Source organism: Bombina bombina, chromosome 6, assembly GCF_027579735.1.
Source record: "Bombina bombina isolate aBomBom1 chromosome 6, aBomBom1.pri, whole genome shotgun sequence".
In the NCBI taxonomy this organism is placed as follows: Eukaryota; Metazoa; Chordata; class Amphibia; order Anura; family Bombinatoridae; genus Bombina; species Bombina bombina.
In genome coordinates, this window is record NC_069504.1 from 582,492,081 (window position 1) to 582,517,822 (window position 25,742).

Genomic DNA, 25,742 nt, shown 5'->3' on the forward strand with positions numbered 1-25,742 from the left:
ACTTCGCAAAGTACCTAATTAACCTATTAACACCTAAACCGCCAACTCTACACAACGCAAACTACCTAATTAACCTATTAACGCCTAATCCACCAACCCCCCACAATGCAAACTACCTAATTAACCTATTAACACCTAAACCGCCAATCCCCCACAATGCAAAGTATTAAACTAATAACTAAGCCCCTAATCTAACACCCCCTAAGTTAACAACCAATTACAATACACTAACATAAAATAAACATTATAAAATAATAAAGATTTACAAAAAAAAACTAAATTACTTTAAAAACCATAACATTACTGAAACATTACTGAAACATTACTGAAAAAAACTTACCCTTACTCAAAATAAAAAAAATAACAGTACACTTAAAAATAACTAAAATTACAAAAAATAACTAAATTATCCAAAATAAAAAAAAGTTATTCCTATTCTAATACCCCCTTAAAAGAAAAAAAAGCCACATACAAATGGTATATTTGTTTTTTTAAAATGTAATAATGTAGGGTGCAAAGTGGGCGGAGTTTGAACAAATAATGCTCAATATTTCAAAAATGAAACTGGCACAAATGTTTGATTTTGCTGCACAAACCCAAACCAGCACAAACGTTTTAGGGGAAAAAAAATGAATCTCAGCACAAACAAATGTTATGTTTGTTTTTTAAATTTAATAATGTGGTGTGCAAAGTGGGCGGAGTTTGATCATATATAATGCTTATATGTTCAAAACGAAACTGGCACTAATGTTATTTTTTTAGCACAAATCAGCAGAAACACAACACATTTTAAAAACATGGAGTGCCAACTTTATACAGCTGAGGTGAGTTGGATGGCGGGTTACATAATTTTCATTGACAAAAAAACTGTTATAACTAAAATACCAAAGCACCACAAATAAAAATGTTAACAGCACAAACCGGCACAAACGTAGCACTAACCAACCATCCCATTTCATGTCTTTTGGCTGTTGTAGGGGGGCTGGGTGAACTTTGGTGACCTTTATTAAATTGCTAATAAGTCAAAAACGAAAAAAGATAGAATGGAGATTTAAATGGTACAAACCAGCACAAACGTAGAACTAACCAACCAGCCGGGTTCATGTCTTTTGGCTGTTGCAGGGGGGCTGGGTGACCTTTGGTGACCTTTATTTAATCTGTAATAATTAAAAACTATTGCTATTATCTTAAAAATAAAAGCAGCACAAATCTTAATTTTTGCGGCACAAAACAGCACAAACGTAACACTAATGAAAAACAGTGGATTTTTTATTTGTGGGGGGGCCAGCTTCACACAGCCCAACAAAAAACAAACCTGCTAAGATCCATGGAAAGCCATGGCTCAAACGGAGCATACTGCCAAACTCTACAAGGTTAAGGCTCCAGGAGGAGCAACAGACTTAAACACAGGCCTGATTCTGACCAAGGCCTGATAAAAAGATTGTAGATCTGGCACGTCCACCAGATGCTTGAGAAGCAATATAGTCAAGCAGAAATCTGACCCTTCAGGGTACTGACTGACAAACCCTTCTCCACACATTCCTGAAGAAAGGACAAAATCCTAGGAATCTTGACTCTACTCCAAGAGTAGCCCTTGGATTCACACCAATAAAGATATTTACGCCATATCCTATGGTAATCTTTCTAATAACTGGCGTACGAGCTTGAATCATGATCTCAATGATTGACTCAGAAAAAACCATGCTGAGAAAAAACTAAGCGTTCAATCTCCAAGCAATCAGCTCCAGAGAAACGAGACTTGGATGAAGAAAAGGACCCTAAATCAGAAGGTCCTTCCTCAGAGGCAGTCTCCCAGGTGGGAGAGATGACATCTCTACTAGGTCTGCATACCAGATCCTGCAAAGCCACACAGGGGCTAAGAATCACAGACGCTCTTTCCTGTTAGATACGATCAATGACTCGTGAAAGAAGAACAAACGGAGGAAACAGGTATTCCAACCTGAAATCCCAAGGACCGCCAGAGCATCTATCAGAGCAGCCTGCGGGTCCCTCAACCCTAAATCATACCTTGGAAGCACTGTGTTCTACTGAGACACCACAGAACCAGCACCGGCACCCCCTATTGGAGTGTTAGTCTAGAGAACACCTCCAGGTGGAGATCCCACTCCCCGGGATGAAAAGTCTGTCTGCTCAAAGAATCCACTTCCCAGGAGACCACTCCTAGACATGGATGGCAGATAGACAGCAATTGTGATCTTCTGCCCACCGAACAATCTGTAATCCGCAGAGGTTATGTTGTCTGACTGGACCCTGAAAAATCGGGCTAAGGACAACCAAAGCCAATCCAATATGTTGATGGGAAAAGCAGGCTCTTCCCGAGTCCAATGTCCCTGCGCCCTTAACAAGTCCCAGAGTGCTCCACAGCCCAGCAAGCTGGCATTCGTGGTCAAAATCACCCAGGAAGGTCTCAGAAAGCATGCATCCTGAGCCAGAAATGCCTGAGAAAAACTACCACGAGAGAGAATTCCTTGTCGACTGATCTAGATCTATCGTATGAAACAGATCCGTATGGTCCCCATGCCATTGTCGAGCATACACACTACAGAGCTCTCAAATGGGGCCGAACAAGGGGAATAAGTCAATGGAGATGACCATTAGACCAAATACCTTCAACCATTAAACTCAAAGAAAAAAAAAGAGGAGAAAATCTTTGATTTTCTGATCTCTGTCAAAAAAATATGAAAGAAAAGGAATATTATGGTCCTCAAGAAAATTACCCCTGTAGCTGGAACAAGGGAACTAATTTCCAGACTCACTATCTAACCTGTGAAGCATGGAAAAGACAACAAGATCTCTGAATGAAAGATAGTCTATTAACATTATGGCGCCTGAAACAAAAAGTCTCCAGGAAGGGCACCCCCTTAATACCCCAACAACTGAACACTGCCCAGAGGGATACAAAATCAGGGAACCGTGGCAAGGCCACTAAACTGAAAAGTCTTTCAGAAAAGCACATTTCAGGAACTCGAAATACGCATCCTCTAGGTCTATGGCTGGAAGAACTGACCCTCCTAAACCAGGGAAAAGAGAAACAAATGGTTTCCCGGTCGAAGAACAGTGCCTGAGAAAAACGTGCAAGCAAAATTGCCTCTCTCTAATCTGGACTGCAGATAAACACGAGAGGAGGAACCTGTCTCAAAAAGGAATGTATAAGTAACTCTTGAGATGCAATGACCACAGTCTAACTGGGACATCTCATATCCATGCTGAAGAAAAAAACAGAGAAATTAAGTCCCCCACGTATCCAATCCATGATTGGGGGCAAGCCCTCATGCTGAATAAAACCCAGCAGCAGGACTCTACTCCGACGTCCTTAAGGTCTAAGCTTCTTAGTTAAATGTAGAAAAGACCCTTTTTCACCCACAGGATCAGAAACATTTCTGTCAGACCAGGACTAGACAAGGTCCCACCCTTGTAAGGAGTGTCAGAAGCTTTGTCTTGGAAACAATCCAACCAATTCACGATCCACAACGCCTAGAAGGCTAGTACAGCGAAGCCAGATATCCTGACTCCCAGTCAAATGACTTGCATGGAAGCAATAGAAGGAAAGAATTAGCTAGTTTAAGAGCCAAATTCTGTCCTGGGTCTTCTCCAAAGAAGTTTTTACCAAAAAAGGTATCAGACAGGGCGCTGCACGCAAAGGATGCCACACTTGATCCAGTGGCCATACAAACTGCTATATAAGCTTCCAGCTTATCTATTGACCCTTAAAGGAGCAGCAATATGCTATAGGGATTGAAGTCTCTTAGCTAGAGTAGAAAAGCTCCTTCTACTATAGGCACCATGCGCCAATATATTCAAAGGGGACAGTGAAAGGAAAACATCTTGGTAAGACATGAGAAGGAAAAAGGAATCCCTGACTTCTCTCATTCCTGTGGAAAAAAATCCCTTAGCATGGTCTGGAACAGGAAACACTTCCACAAATGAATTCCAGCAAGTATTAAATTTACTAGATATCCTTGGGTTTACAACAACAAAATATCTGAGTCGTCCAGAGTAGCCAAAACTTCCTTTAACAATACACAAGGTGTTCAGGCATAAGTCTGCAGGATACCACTTCAGTATCAGATGAAGGAATTATACTGTCCAAATCTGAGGTCTCACCCTCAGAGGCTACCAACATATCCTCTTACTCAAGCCTATAAGGAAGGCAACCTGAGTAGCAGCAGGTGGAACAGAAACTAAAGTATCTGAATCTCTATTGTTCCTCTTGTGATTTCCCTTAGTATAGGAAAAGCAGATACGGCCACAGATACCGCATACGATATCTGAACAGCAAATTCTGCAGGCAAATAACTCCTCCAGGAGATATAAAGGAACAGCAGGGCACTGCATGTGACGCCATTGAGGCTTGGGATGTAAAAAGGAGACAACTATGGCATTGCCTAAATAGCATCATCCTAAGAAACAGTGGCTAAGAGATAAACAATTTATTAGTTATGCAGCACGGAATTGTATAAAGTAAACAAAAAAAGTGCCACAGGGCATAACCAGCCTATTTAATAAAACAGAGACACCCATGATCTGGCATTTAGATATATACCTGACAGAAGGGGTATGAGATGCACTATATTCTCAGTATCTCAAGAGACAAAAACATAAATTTAAAGGAACAGGCCTCTGTTCCAGAACAGTGTGTCTCAAATCTTAGGCTTGAAAACCATAAAAGATTATTGCCACCAAACATCATTGAAAATCCCTTATATATAAAAACTTCCCTTGGAAGAATGTATAGGAGATGTCAGCTCCATTTATTATATAACAAAAGCTTTAGCGCCCTCTAATGGTCACAGGGTATTGACTGTAAAATCAACATAGAGGAATCTTAAGGACCGTGTCTTCAAGAACACAAATTTAATAAACAAAACCAAGATTTAGATAATGGCTTCGCAATTTAAAAGAAGCCCTTCCATAGCAGGGAAAACCTCCGTATCCACAGACAAATCGCTCTGATCTGACGGAGAAGAGAAGGGGGCGTGGTCACATGACTGGCTCAGAGAAAATAGCGCTTCCCCGCTATGCAAAGGAAGAAGAAGGCGGAAACAGAGGCATAGTACAGAAATGAGGCGTGCAGTTAATCTAACTGCGCGCCTCATTCTATCAGACAAGATCCGCTGAGCTAAAGAATAACATCTGCGCCAGCACCCCTCTAAAATAATTGAAAAACAATTGTGTCGCTCTTACAAACTTCACCATAAGTATATTAAGGCGCACTCTAAAACATCAGAAGCCTCCAATTGGAACATATAATCTTAAAAGGATAATGTGAAAACAAACACCACATAAAAATAGAGGGATCACTAAGACTTAAAGGGACAGTATACACTCATTTTAATATAACTGCATGTAATAGACACTACTATAAAGAATAAGATGCACAGATACTGATATAAAAATCCAGTATAAAACTGTTTAAAAACGCACTTAGAAGCTCTCAGTTTAGCTCTGTTGAAAAGGTAGCTTTACACAAACAGGAGCAAGCTGGAGTAGGTATCTGACGGTATTCTCATAAAACTTTGGGGCGTGGTTAGGAGTCTGTTATTTAAAAATAAGCAAAACTATACATTTAAAAAAAAAAAAAAAACTTTATGGGCTATATAAATAGATCATCTACAAAACATTTATACAAAGAAAATATGAGTGTATAATGTCCCTTTAATGATCCTCTACCCACACGAGCCATAACCAGTTCAGGGAATACTTAACCCATAAAGAATTAACAAGGAACAAAAAATGGAAGGCTGCTGAGCAACAGGTAAAAAATAATTTTATTCCATTAAAAAATGAGAAGACACAAAATAACAAGGAGGGTAGTTAGCCATCTAACATGTTTCGCGCTAATACGCGCTTACTCATAGATGCTAATTGCAAGTAAGAAAGGCTAGTGCATTTAAAGGGGCAGGCACCAATAGGAGACAAATCTGTTAAATGACATAATACAATCAATTTCACACATATAGTTTCTCCCTGTTGATTACAGTACTCAGCCCTATTTGGATGCAATAGGTTGTATATTAAAAACAAATACATATTACTTGTGAAAGTATAGCAATACTTGGCTCATTAGAAAATTGCATCAGTAATATTAATATTAGAAAATTACAGATTATTCAGAAAACAGTTTACATAATAAATAATATAAGAAAGACAAGAAAAGGAAGAGAGAAAAAGTAAATGATGTTATGCCATAAATTGAAAAGCAACAAAACAAAATCATATTGCCTAATTCATGTTAGAGCACAATTGGTATTTGTTATCCCCGTATATAACATGGTAAAAGATTGTTGAAAATATTTAAAATATTTAAAGAGATAACCATATACAGCTCAAAAGGTGGAGTTATGACCATATATCAATATATATTGGTTTAGTTAAGGGGATCACTCAAGTGGACACAGTACATGCATTAGACACATATAAAAGACAGAATACATGTATATGAAAATCAACAGAGAATGAATTAATGTTTAAGCTAATCATACATAAAAGTGCATAAGTGTCCATATACATGCCTTATGAGATCCTAGAGAATGTGTATATGCATATGTATGTCCACATGTGTGACCCCATACATATATCTCTCTCTTGTAATCCAGACAAATATAGATTTGGGTATATGGAACCTGTCTAATGAATTATATAAATAAATATAAATAAGTATTGAGAACATACTAATATGAAAATATATGTATGAATATCAATATACATTAGTAAATATATAAACTCATATTTATCTAGTCGACAAAGTATCTCATATCCCACTCTAAATTCATGCCCAATGGTGATTTAGATCTTAACTTATAAATCCAAAATAACTCCTTCTTATCTAATTTTTTTGACACATTACCACCACGTAGGGAAACTCTAGCTACATCTATAACCTTAATTTTAAACCTTGGTACATTAGTGAGGTGAAAAAGGTTAAAATGTTTCGCTACTGCAGAATCTTTGTTAAAGTTCTTCACATCTCTCAAATGTTCCCTAGTGCAATCTCTGAGACTCCTAGTTGATTGACCAACGTATTGGGCCCCACAAAGTTGGCAATCAAGTAGGTATACTATATAAGAAGTAAGGCAAGTAGCATAAAAGTCAATCTTAAAAGTTTCACCTGTAACTGCACTACAAAATTTGTTGGTGTAATCCATGGTGTCACATGTTAAACAATTTGAAAGATGTGCCTTAAAATTACCTTTACCTCTGAGCCAATTGGTGTCAGTGCCGATATTAGATTTCACTAAACTGGGTGAAAGCTTTGTCGCTAATGTAGGTGGCTTTTTTGCTACAAATTTGCAGTCTTTAATATAAGGTTGTAGAATTTCATCACCTTTCAGAACGTGTAAGTGCTTTTTAATAATACTACAAATAGAATTGTATTGAAGTGAGAATTCAGTTGAGAATACAATACTGTTCTCATCCAGATAACTTCTCTTTTTAAGATCATCCCTAGGTGTGGCAATGCTACTGGTTATCCCTACTGAGAGAGAAGGATCTTTTGCTTTTGGTTTCCAATATTTAATCTCCTCAAATGTTTTGAGTAGTTCTTTTTCATTGTAGCCTCTGGCTTTAAGCCTTACAATTAGCTCCTTGCCACCTTGTATATAATTTTCAAGATTACTGGCATTACGCCTGAGTCTGATAAATTGGCTCCTAGGTATCGATTTCACTAGATGATGTGGGTGGCAGGAGGTGGCGTGAAGTATGGTGTTGCCTGCTGTGTCCTTTCTATATGTACTGGATAGAATTTTATGTGTAGAACTATCACCATAAAGATGAAGATCCAAAAAATTAACTCCCTCAGGGTGTAAATCTCCGGTGAACCTCAAGTTAATTTCATTGCCATTTATGATAGTTAAAAATTAATCAAAAGGAAAGTCATCCTTCACAATAAAGATAAGGTCATCTATATACCTCATGTACATAAGGATGCCGGACCTGAAAGGCTCCCCTATATCATATAAATGTTGGAGCTCCCACTTACCCACAAACAAATTTGCATAAGAGGGGGCGAATTTCGCCCCCATAGCTGTTCCTTGGCACTGTAAATAATAAACAGAATCAAAAATAAAATAATTGTGAGTAAGTAGGAACTCCACAACCTTGGTCAATCAACTAGGAGTCTCAGAGATCGCACTAGGGAACATTTGAGAGATGTGAAGAACTTTAACAAAGATTCTGCAGTAGCGAAACATTTTAACCTTTTTCACCTCACTAATGTACCAAGGTTTAAAATTAAGGTTATAGATGTAGCTAGAGTTTCCCTACGTGATGGTAATGTGTCAAAAAAATTAGATAAGAAGGAGTTATTTTGGATTTATAAGTTAAGATCTAAATCACCATTGGGCATGAATTTAGAGTGGGATATGAGACTTTGTCGACTAGATAAATATGAGTTTATATATTTACTAATGTATATTGATATTCATACATATATTTTCATATTAGTATGTTCTCAATACTTATTTATATTTATTTATATAATTCATTAGACAGGTTCCATATACCCAAATCTATATTTGTCTGGATTACAAGAGAGAGATATATGTATGGGGTCACACATGTGGACATACATATGCATATACACATTCTCTAGGATCTCATAAGGCATGTATATGGACACTTATGCACTTTTATGTATGATTAACTTAAACATTAATTCATTCTCTGTTGATTTTCATATACATGTATTCTGTCTTTTATATGTGTCTAATGCATGTACTGTGTCCACTTGAGTGATCCCCTTAACTAAACCAATATATATTGATATATGGTCATAACTCCACCTTTTGAGCTGTATATGGTTATCTCTTTAAATATTTTAAATATTTTCAACAATCTTTTATCATGTTATATACGGGGATAACAAATACCAATTGTGCTCTAACATGAATTAGGCAATATGATTTTGTTTTGTTGCTTTTCAATTTATGGCATAACATCATTTACTTTTTCTCTCTTCCTTTTCTTGTCTTTCTTATATTATTTATTATGTAAACTGTTTTCTGAATAATCTGTAATTTTCTAATATTAATATTACTGATGCAATTTTCTAATGAGCCAAGTATTGCTATACTTTCACAAGTAATATGTACAGGTGGCCCTCGTTTTACAACGGTTCAATTTACACTGTTTCAGAATAACAACCTTTTTTTCCAGTCATGTGACTGCTATTGAAAAGCATTGAGAAGCAGTGCATTTATTAAAATAGCCAGTAGGTGGAGCTGTCGCTTGTGTTGCAGCAAAGCCAAGCAAGCTGAAATTAATCAGTTTAACCAGACCTGAGCTATCGAGCAGATTTCAAAGGAACAAGATCTTCTTGTCTATAAATCAGTCAAGATTGGAATGCTAGAAAGAACTGTTTGCAGAAAAATGCAAGTGAAGTCTGTGTTGTGTGATTATTTTATTAGGTTTATAATGCTGTTTAGCAAATGTTTTTGTCCATTTAACTTAGTTTAACTATATATACTGTGTTGTGTGATTATTTTATTAGGTTTATAATGTTGTTTAACATTTAAAGTCTTCCTTTCAAAGTTTTAAAAATAATGTATTAGGTGTTACTTATGACAATTTTGAGAGGGGCCTGGAACCTATTTCCCTCACTTCCCATTGACTTACATTATAAACTAGGTTTCAGTTTACAACGGTTTTGATTTACAACCATTCCTTCTGGAACCTAACCCCGGCGTAAACTGAGGGCTACCTGTATTTGTTTTTTTTTTATTTTATTTTATCTTTTATACCAACAATGTAACAAATTTGACAATATAATGATCCAAGCAAAAAAATGCAAACAAACAATAACAAATAAAAATACAAGACACCAATATTGCAATGTTTGTGTCTCTTCAACCTTATTTATACATAGATGCTTCATAAGAATGGACATATTCACCTTGCACCTTTTATCGGTTGTATTTACTTTGAATTTGTGAAACATTGTTGGAGTTTTTTTTTTAAACTTTATAAGAAAACCAAAAAACGAAAAAGAAAAAAAAAAAAAAAAAAAAAAAAAGGGAGGCAATAGTGATTTTACATACACTCTCTCCCCCCCCCCAACCGCGCCAAACCCCCACTACCAAATGCCCAATAGAACTATTTCAGAGTCTTTGAATGGAGTTATCATATACTCTATTTCCGCCGAGGAGAAACTTTTGATGAATTTTGACCATTTGCTGAAGAAGGCTACAATTTCGTGCTCTGAATTCAGATCTGTGGCAAGTTGTTCTACCCGATATTGCTTTTTGAGGTAATTCTTTACTTCGTTCGTTGTGGGTGTGAATCTGGTTTTCCATTTTTTAAAAATTAAATTCCTTGCGGCCAAGATAACTAAGTTCAATATTTTAGCGTCTTTGAAATCTTCCTTATTTCTTGACAAAAGAATTATGGTTAAGGGAGTAAATTTAAACGGTTCAATTTTCACCATTTTTAATAACCAATACTCTAGTCTCTGCCAGAATTGTTTAATTTTTGGACAGAGCCACATCATATGCAATAAGTCTGCGGCCAAAAGGCTACATTTTGGACACTTATTGAAATCATTATTGTTCCATCTGTAGGCCTTATCTGGTGTGTGATAAATCTGGTATAGAAGCTTTGTGTGGGACTCTCTCCAAGTTTCAGCAATAGTGGTGTCACGAAGTAGCGTAAGGGATCTCAAAATATGAGATTCCTTGTCTATATTCATAGACAGTTGGTCTGACCATTTTTGAGCTAGTTTCTCTACATTACAGCTGCCTTCCTGAGAGTTAAGATAGGTATACCATGGAGAGATAGAGCAGTGACCTGCCTTAATCAAGGCTGGCCATGACTCCAGTTTCCCCAGGTCCATTTCCAGCTAAATTGCGCATGCAGTTGGCTAGTATAGTGCCTAGCTTGCAGGTAGGCAAAAAAGTCTTGATTGTCAAGATTGAATTCCATTTTCAGTTCTTGAAAGGATTTGATAATTGCTGACTCTAAGTGATATAGCTGTGAAGCAAGTTTAAGTCCTTGTTCCTGCCATCTTTTCAGATGTGGAGCTTGAGAGCCCTCTTGGAATTCTGGGTTACCTATAAGAGTTTGGTATCTGGGAATGTTAGTGTTTATTCCCACCAGTGCTCCGATCTTTTTCCACGCCTGTATTATTACGTACATTGTTTTAAAACTTTTCACCTGCTTAGGTATTAAGTGAGCCGGTGTATGTAATAGTGATACTGGCTTCAAAGGATAGGTTATGCTATTCTCTAACCCATTATCCGTGAAGTAATCGGCTTCTGCTACCCAATCTGCCGCGATTCGGCCTAAGAAAACTAAGTTGTAAAGATATAAGTTTGGGAGGGCTAGCCCGGCGAATTGCTTTGCCAAGTATAATCTCTGCAGGGAAATTCTAGGTTTCCTTGACTGCCATATGAATTTTCGGAGCGCCTGGTTGAGTTTCTTGATATCTTGTACTTTTACAAATAGCGGGAGATTTTGAAGAATATATAATATCTTTGGTAAAATTACCATTTTGTATAGAGCAATACGCCCCGAAAGAGAGAGAGGCAGATTCTGCCAGTCTCTCATTAGTATAATAGCGCATGCAATCGCTGGGGTGATATTTAGGGAGTACCATTCTTGGGGGTTGGCTGAGACTATAATCCCCAAGTATCTAAATGATTCTAGAACTGTCTTGAGTGGGTTATTTAATTGTGAGGCATCTGTCTTTCTTAGCCAGAGTAGTTCTGATTTTTGTTTATTCATTCTGTACCCAGCAAACTGACCAAACTGTTCAATTATATTGAGCAATTTTGGAATATTCCTAGAAGTATTGGATACATATACTAGCAGATCATCCGCGTATAGAGCCACTTTCAGCTCCTGGTTATAGATTTTGATGCCTTCAATGTGTTTTCTAATTTTTATGGCTAAAGGTTCTATCGCCAGATCGAACAAGAGCGGGGAAAGTGGACAGCCCTGTCTCGTACCCTGTTCTAAGCGAATGCTCTTTGACTCTTGCCCGTGCATAACTAGTTTTGATGATGCCTGAGTACATAGATTGTTTACCAAGTTCAAGAATTTGTCTTGAAAACCATATTGTTTCAGTGTATTGAGAATATGATCATGGCTAACTCGATCGAATGCCTTCTCGGCATCGATTGCTATTATCGCTGCGTCCAGGGGGCTCTGAACTAGCTTCCTTTCACTGTTCTTGAAATAATCGATGGATAAGAGAAGTTGTCTGATTTTAGATGAGGAACTCCTTTTTAAGATAAATCCTACTTGATCGCTATGAATGACCTCAGCTAAACCTTTTTGCATTCTTTTGGCCAGAATTTAAGCAAATATTTTATAGTCCGTGTTCAACAATGCAATAGGTCTGTAGGATTCTCTGCATTGTGGGTCTTTACCTGCTTTAGGGATGAGAATGGTATGTGATGCTAGAAAACTGGAAGGTATTTGATTGTTTTGTTGAAACAAATAATTAAAAAGAATAGTTAATTGGGGAGTAATTGCTTTGTCCAGACTTTTATAAAATTCGTTTGGTAAAGCGTCAGGACCTGGGGCTTTCTCTCCTTTCAAAGCTTGAATAGCCTGAGTTACTTCCAGTTCTGTTATTGGAGCGTTCAGTGTCCGATTAAAATCAGGAGATATTTTTATAATATCAATATCTTCCCAAAAACTCTCCCTTATGTTTGTGTTTACTGGATTGGCCTCATAAATTGAGTTATAATATTGGAAAAAAGATTCGGATATTTCCTCTGGTGAGGTAAGCAGTTTGCCATTAATTTGTATTCCTTCGATTGTTTTTGAGGTTCTCGAATTCTTTACTAATTTCACCATTAATTTACCTGATTTATTACCAAATTTGTAAAGATTGGATTGGTATCTTAAATCCGCTTGTGTTGAGTTGAGAATTAGAAAAGTATCTCTATCCTCTTTGGCTTTGATGTATCTCTTCCAGTTCTCGTCTGAGGAAAGATTCAGATACCTATTATAAGCGTTGGTTACGGTATCTATTACTTGTGTCTCTCTCAAGCGGGTTTCCCTTTTGATATTCGCTGTGTATGCAATTATGTCTCCCCTCAATACCGCTTTTGCTGCTTCCCACAGAGTGACTGGGCTAGAGACCGAATCTTTGTTATTTTTAAGATAATCTTCCCATTTCTCCTTAAGCCACTCTCTGAACTTTGCATTTTTATTAAGATATTTGGGAAAATAAAAGCCTTGTCTTCTGAACCCAGCTTTCAAATCTGGAATGTTCAGCGTGATTGGCGCATGGTCAGAAATCAGAATGTCTGCAATTTGTGCTTTGACCCCCCTGTGATATAGACTATCGTTAATTAACATAAAAGCAAAAAAGCCACCTACATTAGCGACAAAGCTTTCACCCAGTTTAGTGAAATCTAATATCGGCACTGACACCAATTGGCTCAGAGGTAAAGGTAATTTTAAGGCACATCTTTCAAATTGTTTAACATGTGACACCATGGATTACACCAACAAATTTTGTAGTGCAGTTACAGGTGAAACTTTTAAGATTGACTTTTATGCTACTTGCCTTACTTCTTATATAGTATACCTACTTGATTGCCAACTTTGTGGGGCCCAATACGTTGGTCAATCAACTAGGAGTCTCAGAGATCGCACTAGGGAACATTTGAGAGATGTGAAGAACTTTAACAAAGATTCTGCAGTAGCGAAACATTTTAACCTTTTTCACCTCACTAATGTACCAAGGTTTAAAATTAAGGTTATAGATGTAGCTAGAGTTTCCCTACGTGGTGGTAATGTGTCAAAAAAATTAGATAAGAAGGAGTTATTTTGGATTTATAAGTTAAGATCTAAATCACCATTGGGCATGAATTTAGAGTGGGATATGAGATACTTTGTCGACTAGATAAATATGAGTTTATATATTTACTAATGTATATTGATATTCATACATATATTTTCATATTAGTATGTTCTCAATACTTATTTATATTTATTTATATAATTCATTAGACAGGTTCCATATACCCAAATCTATATTTGTCTGGATTACAAGAGAGAGATATATGTATGGGGTCACACATGTGGACATACATATGCATATACACATTCTCTAGCATCTCATAAGGCATGTATATGGACACTTATGCACTTTTATGTATGATTAACTTAAACATTAATTCATTCTCTGTTGATTTTCATATACATGTATTCTGTCTTTTATATGTGTCTAATGCATGTACTGTGTCCACTTGAGTGATCCCCTTAACTAAACCAATATATATTGATATATGGTCATAACTCCACCTTTTGAGCTGTATATGGTTATCTCTTTAAATATTTTAAATATTTTCAACAATCTTTTACCATGTTATATACGGGGATAACAAATACCAATTGTGCTCTAACATGAATTAGGCAATATGATTTTGTTTTGTTGCTTTTCAATTTATGGCATAACATCATTTACTTTTTCTCTCTTCCTTTTCTTGTCTTTCTTATATTATTTATTATGTAAACTGTTTTCTGAATAATCTGTAATTTTCTAATATTAATATTACTGCTGCAATTTTGTAATGAGCCAAGTATTGCTATACTTTCACAAGTAATATGTATTTGTTTTTAATATACAACCTATTGCATCCAAATAGGGCTGAGTACTGTAATCAACAGGGAGAAACTATATGTGTGAAATTGATTGTATTATGTCATGTTAGATGGCTAACTAGCCTCCTTGTTATTTTGTGTCTTCTCATTTTTTAATGGAATAAAATTCTTTTTTACCTGTTGCTCAGCTGCCTTCCATTTTTTGTTCCTTGCTGAGTCTTTAGCGGTTGTCCTCTGCTATTTGGTTGGCTCCACACACCCCTTTCCAGTTTTTGGTCTGGCCTGCTCACCCCGGTCCTTTGCGGAAGTGTACTGCAGCAGCGCCGCTTTCCTTTCTCATAAAGAATTAACTCCTAGTCTCTTTAGTCCCACTGAGTGGCTACGTCTTGCCTAGAATATCCTTCCCCAGGATATATATGTCCCAGATATAATGAAGCATAATACTTTCAGAAGTGCATGTCCCCCAAACATAGAAGACCAAGCACTTAACTACATCTAGCTGTCTGGCAGGAGGACAGCTTACACAGTGTGAGAGGATGCCACTCCTTACAGAGACTGGTAGAAAAAAATAAAGAACAAAGCAAACCTACTCTGGTTTTCAATACTAGGGCAGCAAATATGTTAGGAAAACACAGTAAGGCCCACCTTACAAGTTCCTAACTGCTTTAAAGCCACCACTGCCCTACTGAAGAGACTAACATGGAGTACAGCTAGACCCAATCTTGAGAGGTAGTTCAGAGCAAACCTACTCTGGCTTTCAAAATAATAAAATCTTGATTGAAGTGAAAAAAATCCAATCTTCTTCAGACACTTAAAACTTCACCTCCTCCTTGCACTGAAGGCAAGGAGAATGACTGGGGATTGTGGGAAGGGAAGTGATACTTAACAGTTTGACTGTGGTGCTCTTTGCCTCTTCCTGCTGGCCAGGAGTGATATTCCCAACAGTAATTGATGAAACCGTGGACTCACCATATCTTAGGAAAGAAATAAGCATTACCTTCAGTCATTATTTACTAAAAAAAAGTGTAAATCTCACCCTATCTGTGTCAAAACTATATAGCTAACTCAGCGCCTCCGGCCGCCCATAGCACAGCGCTCTTCTTCAATGAGGTGACGCTTTCAGCTCTAAACAATGGCCGTGCGTGTTAACTGACAGTGTTTTGTATCCACGCACTGTTATTGGTTTAGAGGTGGAAATGTCACCTCATTGGAGAAGAGCGATGTGCCAAGGGGAGCCGGAAGTGCTGAGTTAGCGATATACTTTCAGCAAAGCTAGGGTGAGATTAACACGGTTTTTTTTGGTAAATGATGACTGAAGCTTAAGTTTATTTTTAGTGATAGTAAATCCTAGCGTTTGTTATACGCTTGGATTTACCATCACTTTAAGTAGCAAATCTAATAGCATATAAATAATGTGTCAAATGTAAATATAAAATATAAACAATTTCAAATGTAACTATTTTCATGCAAATGTTATTTATACATTTCTCTTGATGTCATCTGGATATAAAACAAGTAATTACATTGTTATTTGTTTGTCCTTACCATTTTTCCAATCATCATGACATAAGGTCCAAGGTATTTGTTGACACCAAATATATCCAGTACTCTGATATACCAAAAGATTATATCCACACAATATATAACTCTGCCATATCCCATATAAGGCTGATTCTGTAGTCTGAGAATGGCTCCAATTAAAAATATGGAAATGGCCACAAGATCAGTGATATTCCAATATTCTTGCAGCCAAACTTTAACTTTTTGACTCAGCTTTCCTGGTTCAGACATTAAAATCTAAAAACAGAAGGTAAACAATTAATAATAGAAAAACTGTATTCTGAAGTTTACAGTGAAAAACAAAAACACTGTGAAAATAATAAAAATAATAATATCTATCTATATATATATTATATATTTTATACTGTATTTAGGGCCAGATTATGAGTGGAGCGCAAAATAATGCGTACGTCTGAGAGCCTAGCACAGTGAAGGGGGTAAGTAACGAAGTGAAGGGCAGCAAAGTGTAAACTCCATATTACACTGCATCTATGGACTGACACTGTATACTTTGGTATTGACTGATACCTATTTTGTCCGATAAGCTCACGGAGGGATCTCTGAGAGGGGGAACAGACCTCGACAGGGGTACATTGGGACTGTGCAAAGTGCGATACTTTATTACTGTGATTGTATATATGTATATGAATATATACATATATATTTATGTGTTTGTATATATATTTACAGGGAACACACAGTCCTCATAGACTGCTATGTAAAGGCACTTTTTATTGCCATTTTTTTCTTACACCCCAGACCCACTTACTTTAACCCCCATAACTGCTGTGCAGTTATGACTTAAAAAAAAAAAAAAAAAAAAAAAGCTAATTTTTTTTATTATATTAAAGGCACTGCACACTTTATTTTGGGGGCAATTGGGAGACATTTTAAAACTTAACCAGAGGTCTGACCTCTGGTAAATTTTTGAAGCTCTAATTGCTACCACGAGCTCACAGTAGCCATAACCAGCCACTTGTAATGACTGGTAATTTATTGTGCGCCCGTAAACGGGCCTATATTAGATTTAATATTTAATTTAAATGGACATACAAATCCCCTAAAGCATTTTAAGCTGCATGAAAACCTGGTTATTTATAAACAAAGAAAAGGATATTTATCACAAAAAGGTGTTGCTTATTTACTGGATCCCGATTGGCTGGGAGCATGTTCTCAACCAATCTAGAGCTGCTATTCATGGTAGTTTTTATATGTTTGTATAGGTTAGCCAGTGGAAATTAAAAGGTGTATGAAGCTACTTTTTCTATGTTTGAAATTCAACAGCACTAAATTTCAGCTTGCTTGTAGATAAAATGAAAAAAAATTATAAATCACTTTTTTTTACTACCTGTTAACCCCTTAAAGATGTTAAATATATAGTTATTGTTTTTCTTTCAGGTGCAATGCGCTGCTCCTAAGAAGCATTAGATTGCCAGGAGCAGCATACTTACATATCCACTAGTTACCAACTCTGGCCTCGCTTCCATTGAGTCATAATTCAGTTTGCGTGCACTCGCAAACCGTTAAATATGCTGTCGGAAGCAATATCGTTTATCGACTATTTCCAATGGCACGTTATACCTCAATATTGGCAGCTGGACTTCGGCTGCCGAAAAGATCTTCGCGTCCCATAGAAAGTAATAGAAGCCGTTAATCGATAAATTATACCAGGTTTCCAATGAAAGCGCTAACCGTTAATACACTGTCGGAGGCTGTCGATACATTGAGAAATATTACACCCAGCTCAACTAGGTGTAAAAGAGGAAAATTGTGCTTTTTGAGACCTATTTTCTATTGAAATTATAAAACTTGAAAATAATGCAAATGTTTTAATGTAGAAATAAATTGTTATAAGTAATATTTATTGTTGTCTCATGTATAGAAATAGTTGAACTTAAATTCTAATAGAAATATCAGTATATATTTAAATATCATAATATATGCAAGAACATATCTACAGAATGCAAACTAGACCTATGCCTAGGGCAGCAATAAATATTACTTATATTTATGAAGTGGTAAATATAATTATATTAGAAAATAGTATTTGATTATTAAAAATATGGAAAAGTATTTCTTTATTTTTCTTGAGAGGTGATCACCGGTAAGGAGCACGGACATTAAATGTAAATTCTATAGTGTAAGGTCGGGTTACCTTAGCAACTAATTGATTTTCAAGAAATCCGACATCAGATGGAAGCGTTAACACAACGTTAACTTACAGCTACACGAAAAGAGCGACTGCACGCTATCCGCAAAATATTTCAATGGAAACCTGTTACTAAAATGGAGCCGTAAATTACTTTTAACTGTCGGCCGCTTCGGGAGCTTACCGCTCCATTTTTAACGACTCAATGGAAGCGAGGCCTATGTCCTTCTCAGAAATATCATGGGAGTATGGCTGATACACAACTATAAGTTTGTGTTTAGCATCTGTATTATAGCTTTATAGTTTAGGTTATGCATAACCTGTGAGTTTAATGTCATTTATAACAGTTTTATGGTTCTGTTTGTTTTTGCTGCAATTTATTTTCATACAATCTCCCTTTATATTGTTTTCTGTCTATCTTTACCCACTTTTTTCAAATAACTTTTGTTGTTTTTAATGTAATTCTACTGTTTTCCTTTGCACATTTTGTTTCAAATGTTTCTATTAAATTCACTGCTGTCTAGCTCATTTCTGATCTTCATTGCAGTTTTCTCTTTTTTAAAGAAATGTTCTCCTATGAAAAAGGATTACGCAAGAGGTTCTAATTCTAGTTCTATGCACTGTGGTAATGTACATAAAGGGGAGTATTACAATAAAACCACTTGAACTAAGTTTTCAGTCACAAAAACATGATCAGTTAAACAGATTAGTATGGAGAGAATCTTTTTGAAGTTATGATAAAAACTGCACAATGATGAAAGTACTTTATTGTATGCATTTAGTTGAAATGTTCGGAGCACTAATTGCTACCGCGAGTAAAAGGTCCTTCCAAAAGAATGCTCACTGAATTATTTATTATTTTCAGTATTTTTATGATTTAAGCAGCATTGGGTTCAGATGTGTATGCAGTGTTGAAGCTTTAAGTGTATGCAATAGCTTTAAAGGGACACTAAATACTAGTCATTTCATGCACATCCCTCTAATCATGCGTGCTGCCATTTTGAAACTTAGGTTACACTGCAGGTATCTGATGGAGAGTTGCTGCACATGTGAAAACAAGTTAGCGCTGGAATTTAGTTAACGATAGAGTTCAACATGGCGGAACACATGTCTTGAAGGTGGCAGGGAATATCTTCAGTACTATGCTTCTAAAATATATATAGGGCCAGATTATAAGTGGAGCGCAAAATATCGCTTTTGCTAAAGCGATATTTGCGCTCCACTTTGTAATATAAGCACACGCAAATGTGCGCTGGTATTATGAGCTAGGTGCAATGCTATGGGAGCCTTGTTCTGATGCCTTCATACACGGCACAGAACCTAAGCGCAGCGAAGGAAGTAAGTAGCGCAGTGATCTGCAGCAATTTTAAATATATGTATATGAATATTTAAATGTTAATATGTTTATATAAAGTGCCCTCCACTAATATTGGCACCCTTGGAAAATATGAGCAAAGAAGGCTGTGAAAAATTGTCTTTATTGTTTAACCTTTTTATCTTTTGTTCAAAAAATACACAAAAATATACTGCTCTCATGGATATCAAACAATTGCAAACACAACACAGGTTTATCCAAAAACATAATAATTGTTAAACATACGTGTGGCACTATTATTGGCACCCTTTTAGTCAATACTTTGTGCTACCTACCTATGCCAATATAACAGCTCTGAGTCTTCTTCTATAATGCTTGATGAGGTTGTAGAATACATAGCAAGGGATATGAGACCATTCCTCCAAACAGAATCTCTCCAGATCCTTCAAATTTTGAGGTTGACGCTGGTGGACTCTACTCTTCAGTTTACCTCACAGGTTTTCTATGGGGTTTAAGTTAGGGGACTGAGATGACCATGGCAGGACCTTGATTTTGTGGTCAGTAAACTATTTTTTTGTTGATTTTGATGTATGTTTTGGATCATTGTCCTTCTCGAAGATCCAACCACGGCCCATTTAAAGCTTTCTGGCAGAGACAGTCAGGTATTCATTTAATAACTGTTGCTATTTGATAGTATCCATAATGCCATGTATCCTAACAAAATGTCCAGGTCCTCTGGCAGAAAAAAAGCCCCAAAACATTAAAGAGTCACCACCATATTTAACTGTGGGCATGAAGTACTTCTCCATATGGCTACCTCTCTGTGTGTGCCAAACTCACCTATAGTATTTATTGCCAAAAAACTCTATTTAGGTTTCATCTGACCATAGAACTCAATCCCATTTTTGGATGAGAGTAGAGGCTTTTTTCTTGAAACCCTTTCAAACAACTTATTTGATGTAGGTGACGTCAGATTGTAGTTTTGGAGACTTTCTGACCCCAAGACACAACTAACTTCTGCAATTCTCCAGCTGTAATCCTTGGAGATATTTTGGCCACTGGAACCATCCTCTTCACAGTGTGTTGAGACAATATAGACACATGTCCTCTTCCAGGTTGATTCAAAACATTTCCAGTTGACTGAAACTTCTTAATTTTTGCCCTGATGCCGGCACTTGGCATTTTTAATGCTCTTGCTATTTTTTAAAGCCACTTCCCATTTTGTGAAGCTCAACAACCTTTTGCCGCACATCACAGCTATATTCCTTTGTCTTACCCATTGTAATGATTGACTAACGGAATTTGGCATATGTGTTACCTCATATTTATAACCCATGTGAAACAGGAAGTCATTGTTTCCTGTTCCTAATCACACAGGTTTACTAAAAATGTAAATTAGCAATGGGAATATACTTCAAATATATTTTTCTCATATGAATTCATAGGGGTGTCAATAATTCAGGCACACATTTATTTAACAAACATATATATATATTTTTGGATAAACCTGTGTTGTGTTTGCATTTGCAACTGTTTGATATTCATGAGAGCAGAGTATTTGTATGTATTTTTTGAACAAAACATCAAAAGATTATACAACAAAGACAATTTTTCACAGCCTTCTTTGTTCATATTTACCATATTAGTGGCGGGCACTGTATATTTGTATATAAGCATATACAGTGGGTATTGAAAATAATTACCCCCCTTGAAAATAATCAATAATAATAATGTTGTTGTTTTGCAGCCTAAAATAAAATAAGACACAGTTTTTGTTTATCCAGTTGTAATTACTCAGTGCAACTTATAACATCCAAGTGAAAGATATAACACCAACATGTCAAGCAAGCATAAAGACAATTCAAAAACCGAATCACTGAGTTGGAAAAAGGATCACCCCCTTGTGTCAGTATTTTGTTGAACCACATTTTGCTTTAATTACAGCCTTTAGTCTGTTGGGATAAGTCTCTACTAACTTTTCACATCTAGACTGTGAAATATTTGCCCACTCTTCTTTGCAGAACTGCTCCAGTTCTGTTACATTTGATGGTGACCGTTTGTGGACTGCAGTCTTCAAGTCATGCCACAGATATTCAATGGGGTTTAAGTCTAGGCTCTGACTAGGCCATGCAATGATATTCCAATTTTTCTCCTTCAACCACGGTCTGGTCATTTTTGCTTTGTGCTTTGGGTCATTGTCATGTTGGAAGGTGAACCTTCTTCCAATTGTTAACTTCCTGGCAGAGAACAGCAGATTTTCCTCAAGAATTTGACGGTATTTTGCCCCATCCATTATTCCTTCTATCCTGACAAGTGCTCCAGTGACTGCTGCAGAGAAACACCCCCATAACAAGATATTACCACCTCCATGCTTTACTGTAGGTATGGTGTTATTTGAATGGTGAGCTGTATTGGATTTCCTCCAGACATATCGTTTGGTGTTGAGGCCAAATAATTCAATTTTAGTCTCATCTGACCATAACACCTTTTTCCATGTGGCCTCAGAATCTCCTAGGTGTGTTATGGCAAAGCTCAGTCGTGACCACATGTGGCCTTTTTTTGAGGAGTGGCTTTTTTCTTGCAACCCTCCCATACAAGCCACATTTGTAGAGAATTTGTGATATTGTTGTCACATGCACACAATGACCACTCTTTGTTATAAATTCCTGCGATTGCTTCAGAGTTGCTGTGGGCCTCTTGGTAGTCTCTCTGACCAGTTTCCTCCTGGCTCTTTCATCCAGTTTGGAGTGACATCCTGATCCAGACAGGGAGTTGCGCTGTTGTAGTCGGCTCTTATGAAGGCGATCTACAAACAGCTGGGCTCATAGGCTTACATTCTAAGGGGTTCAATGGGAAAGCAATGGAGTTAGGAAAGGTTAGTGTAGGTTGTATGCATCAATTTTCTAAACTTGTGCTTGTCCACAAGATTATCCTGGAGATCTTTTGACAGTGCCTTGCAGCCTATAGTTGATTGTTTGCTTCAGTTGCACTACCAGGAACTGAGATGCTTCAGGAATGCTCTTTTCATGCTGAGCTAATCAATATGCCCACAGTTGATCACAGTTGAAGGTCAAATGACTTTGTGTGTGCCGTTGAGCAGGTTATTAGCTACACCCTGTTATATTGCTATATTCATAATAACATTTAAAAGGGACAGTGTTCTGCAACATTTTCTCCCCTTTCAGAATGATTGTTTACCATTAATTTTATTAATAGCTGCTTCTGCCTGTTTAAAGGGACAGTAAACACCTTGAGATTTTTTATATAAAATGTTTAGTTATGAGTAATAAAATAACTTTATAGTATACTTTCATCATGTATTTTGCCCCATTTTCATGCAAATTAACTCTGAAAATTTCTAATTCTCAGAACAAAAAGCACCCTGCTGTCTTCTCAAGGCTAACTAGGTAAAATATATGTGCCTAACCAGCATAACAACTGCAAGCTAACTTTATACTAACTTTACGACGGTGGCTAGCCTGTTATCTGCAGGGTAAAGCCCCAGATTGGCTCCTACAAATAAGGCAAATGGTGGATGAAGTTTGTTTTTTTAAAATATAATTGCAGTAAAAAGGATGTTAATTAGTTTTAAAAACTTAGCTGATATGGTATGCTATAGAAACACAACAGAAATGGCATCTTAAATTAAAAGGTGTTTACTGTCCCTTTTAAACCAGTACAACATGTGCTATAGAAAATCTATGTAAACAAGAGGCAAAAGAAATCACATCTCCAGTGTGGGTGGGAGAAATAGGTACTAAAATGTTATTTTTCAGTTACCTTTTGCCTTTGTCTTTCGTGCATACAGACAAAGATTAGATAAGGATACTTTAGTGTATAGATATAAGATAAGATAGCATAGTCTGCTCTCCCTGTGAGCTCAGCCCTATTAAATGAGTTGTGGTTTTAATGAGCAAAAACAGCTATTTTACATACAAAAATAAACCCAGATGTGCAATTTCTCATGCATTTAATAATCTACAGGTGGTATAACAAGTCATTAAAAACACATTAATAGGAAACCACTTTTACAGTACATCGTCCCTTTAAAGTTGTGTTTTCCCCTGTAACAAAAGAAGATTTGAAAAATCTTGTATCTAAGCAAGACATTAATAAAAACTTTGAGAAACTTTGGGATAAATTTGACGCATATTAAAATACAGTAACTAACAGCCTGACTGAAATAAAACAAGATGTCACTGATCTAGGCTCTAGGGTAATGGCCCTGGAGGATGCAGAAACTTCAGTAGCAGAAGATCTTACTAATGTCACCCAACAGATCTCAACACAACAACAGGAGATCAACGAATTACAGGAAAAACTAGAAGATCTGGAAAACAGAAGTCGCAGATGTAATCTGCGTTTAAAAGGAATTCCAGAATCTATCTCTACAGAGGAACTGAATATCTATCTATACCAGCTTTTTCAGGCGATTACGGGCGAAACAGAAGAAGGAAAATTCCAACTAGAAAGAGCACACAGGGCTTTACGAGCCAAACCAAAGGGAGAGGCTCCACCAAGAGATGTGGTGGTAAAATTTTCTAGATTTCCAGAAAAAGAAGACGTCCTGGCAGCGGCAAGGAAGAACCCCACATTCAAATTTCAAGGATCAGTGATCCAATTCTACCAGGATCTATGTATCAAGACGCTACAACGGAGAAGCTATCTAAGACCCCTTACATCAATACTAAGGAAACATCAGATAAGATATAGGTGGGGGTTTCCCTTTAACCTGCACATCATACACAACGGTACAGCAATGAGTCTCAGAGAACCAGCAGAGATTCCACTGATTTGTAATAGACTCAATTTGGAAACACCTGAACTACCACAGCAGATACAGAATGAAGATAGACCACAACCAACTACTGGTCTGAACCAATCGCAGAGACAAAAGTGGACAAGGGTTGCAAAGAAAAGGGCCAAGACATGACACTGTAATTCAGCATGCAACTGTGAGAGTCCGCAGACCTGAGATGTGGCTGGGATATAATCCAAGCTAACTTTCAGGACTCTTAACTTGAGAACATTATGCATCGGCAGATCGAGCTTGCCATACACAAGCTAAAAGTTACCCAAGATATAGTCTAGCTTGGATAGATACGAACATTTGTTAGACCCAAAGACTTTCCAATAGCAGTGGAAATATAATGTATTAACATTTCAATTTTTACAGGAGAAGGAGGAAGAAAGGGTGAAGGAGGTGTTCTTGTTTTTATTTTTATGGTTTTTCTTTTACAAGTAGTTAGAAACTGTGAAAGATACTTGTTTTGTGTTATTTGTACTGTCTTCAAAAAGAGTATAGGAAATGCTGAACTAAGATTACTATGCATCCTGCCAAAGTATGTACTTGTTTTGACTGTTTGTATCATTTATCCGAGGTATATGATGAGTTCAAGATCAACGAAGTGGCGGATCCATGGGGTGGAGCCCCAGACACCAAACTGTAAGTAATGACAGGTGACATACGGTTAATCTCACACAATGTGAGAGGACTTAACACAGACCCTAAAAGAAGGACTGCATTGACTCAATACCTACGACTTAGAGCTAATATAATATTTATGCAGGAAACTCACTTCACTAAAGATGTGATCCCAAAACATTGGTCGAAATGCTTTAATCAACATTACCATTCAACTACTAACAAAAAAAAGAGAGGGGTGTCGATTCTGATCCATAGATCCCTAGGTTTTGTGATGGAGGAGATGATTAGTGACCCAGAAGGGAGATATTTAATAGTCAGAGGGAGGCTAAGGGATAAACATATTACTCTATGCAATATATATGCACCTAACGAAACACAAATCTCTTTTTTCTCACACATCTCTTATCTATTGACAAGATGGTCTCAAGACAGGATACTATTAGGAGGGGATTTCAATGTGGAAATGTATACATATCAATCAAGGAATAACCTTAGACTGACTCAAACGCAGATGAGACATAATTCCATGATTAAAAAAATTAAAGAAGTCTTTCTTTCACAGAACATTATGGACTCATGGGACACCTTATATGGAAAGACACTAGACTACACTTACTACTCACATGTACATAAAAAATACACCAAACTGGACTATATTTATTTAAGCCAGATCTGGATCCCTGATTTGATATCCTCTACTATACATACATGCTCTT

At 36.8% G+C, this 25,742-nt stretch overlaps 1 protein-coding gene across 1 annotated transcript in view; it reads right to left on the minus strand.

Moving 5' to 3' along the window:
• The window catches only part of TRPM1 (transient receptor potential cation channel subfamily M member 1), a 451,868-nt gene that overhangs the window by 83,227 nt on the left and 342,899 nt on the right, over nt 1-25,742 (minus strand). Inside the window, exon 21 of the mRNA XM_053717558.1 lies at nt 16,120-16,371. Coding sequence (XP_053573533.1) covers nt 16,120-16,371 — 252 coding nt within the window. The remainder of the gene's footprint in view (nt 1-16,119; nt 16,372-25,742) is intronic.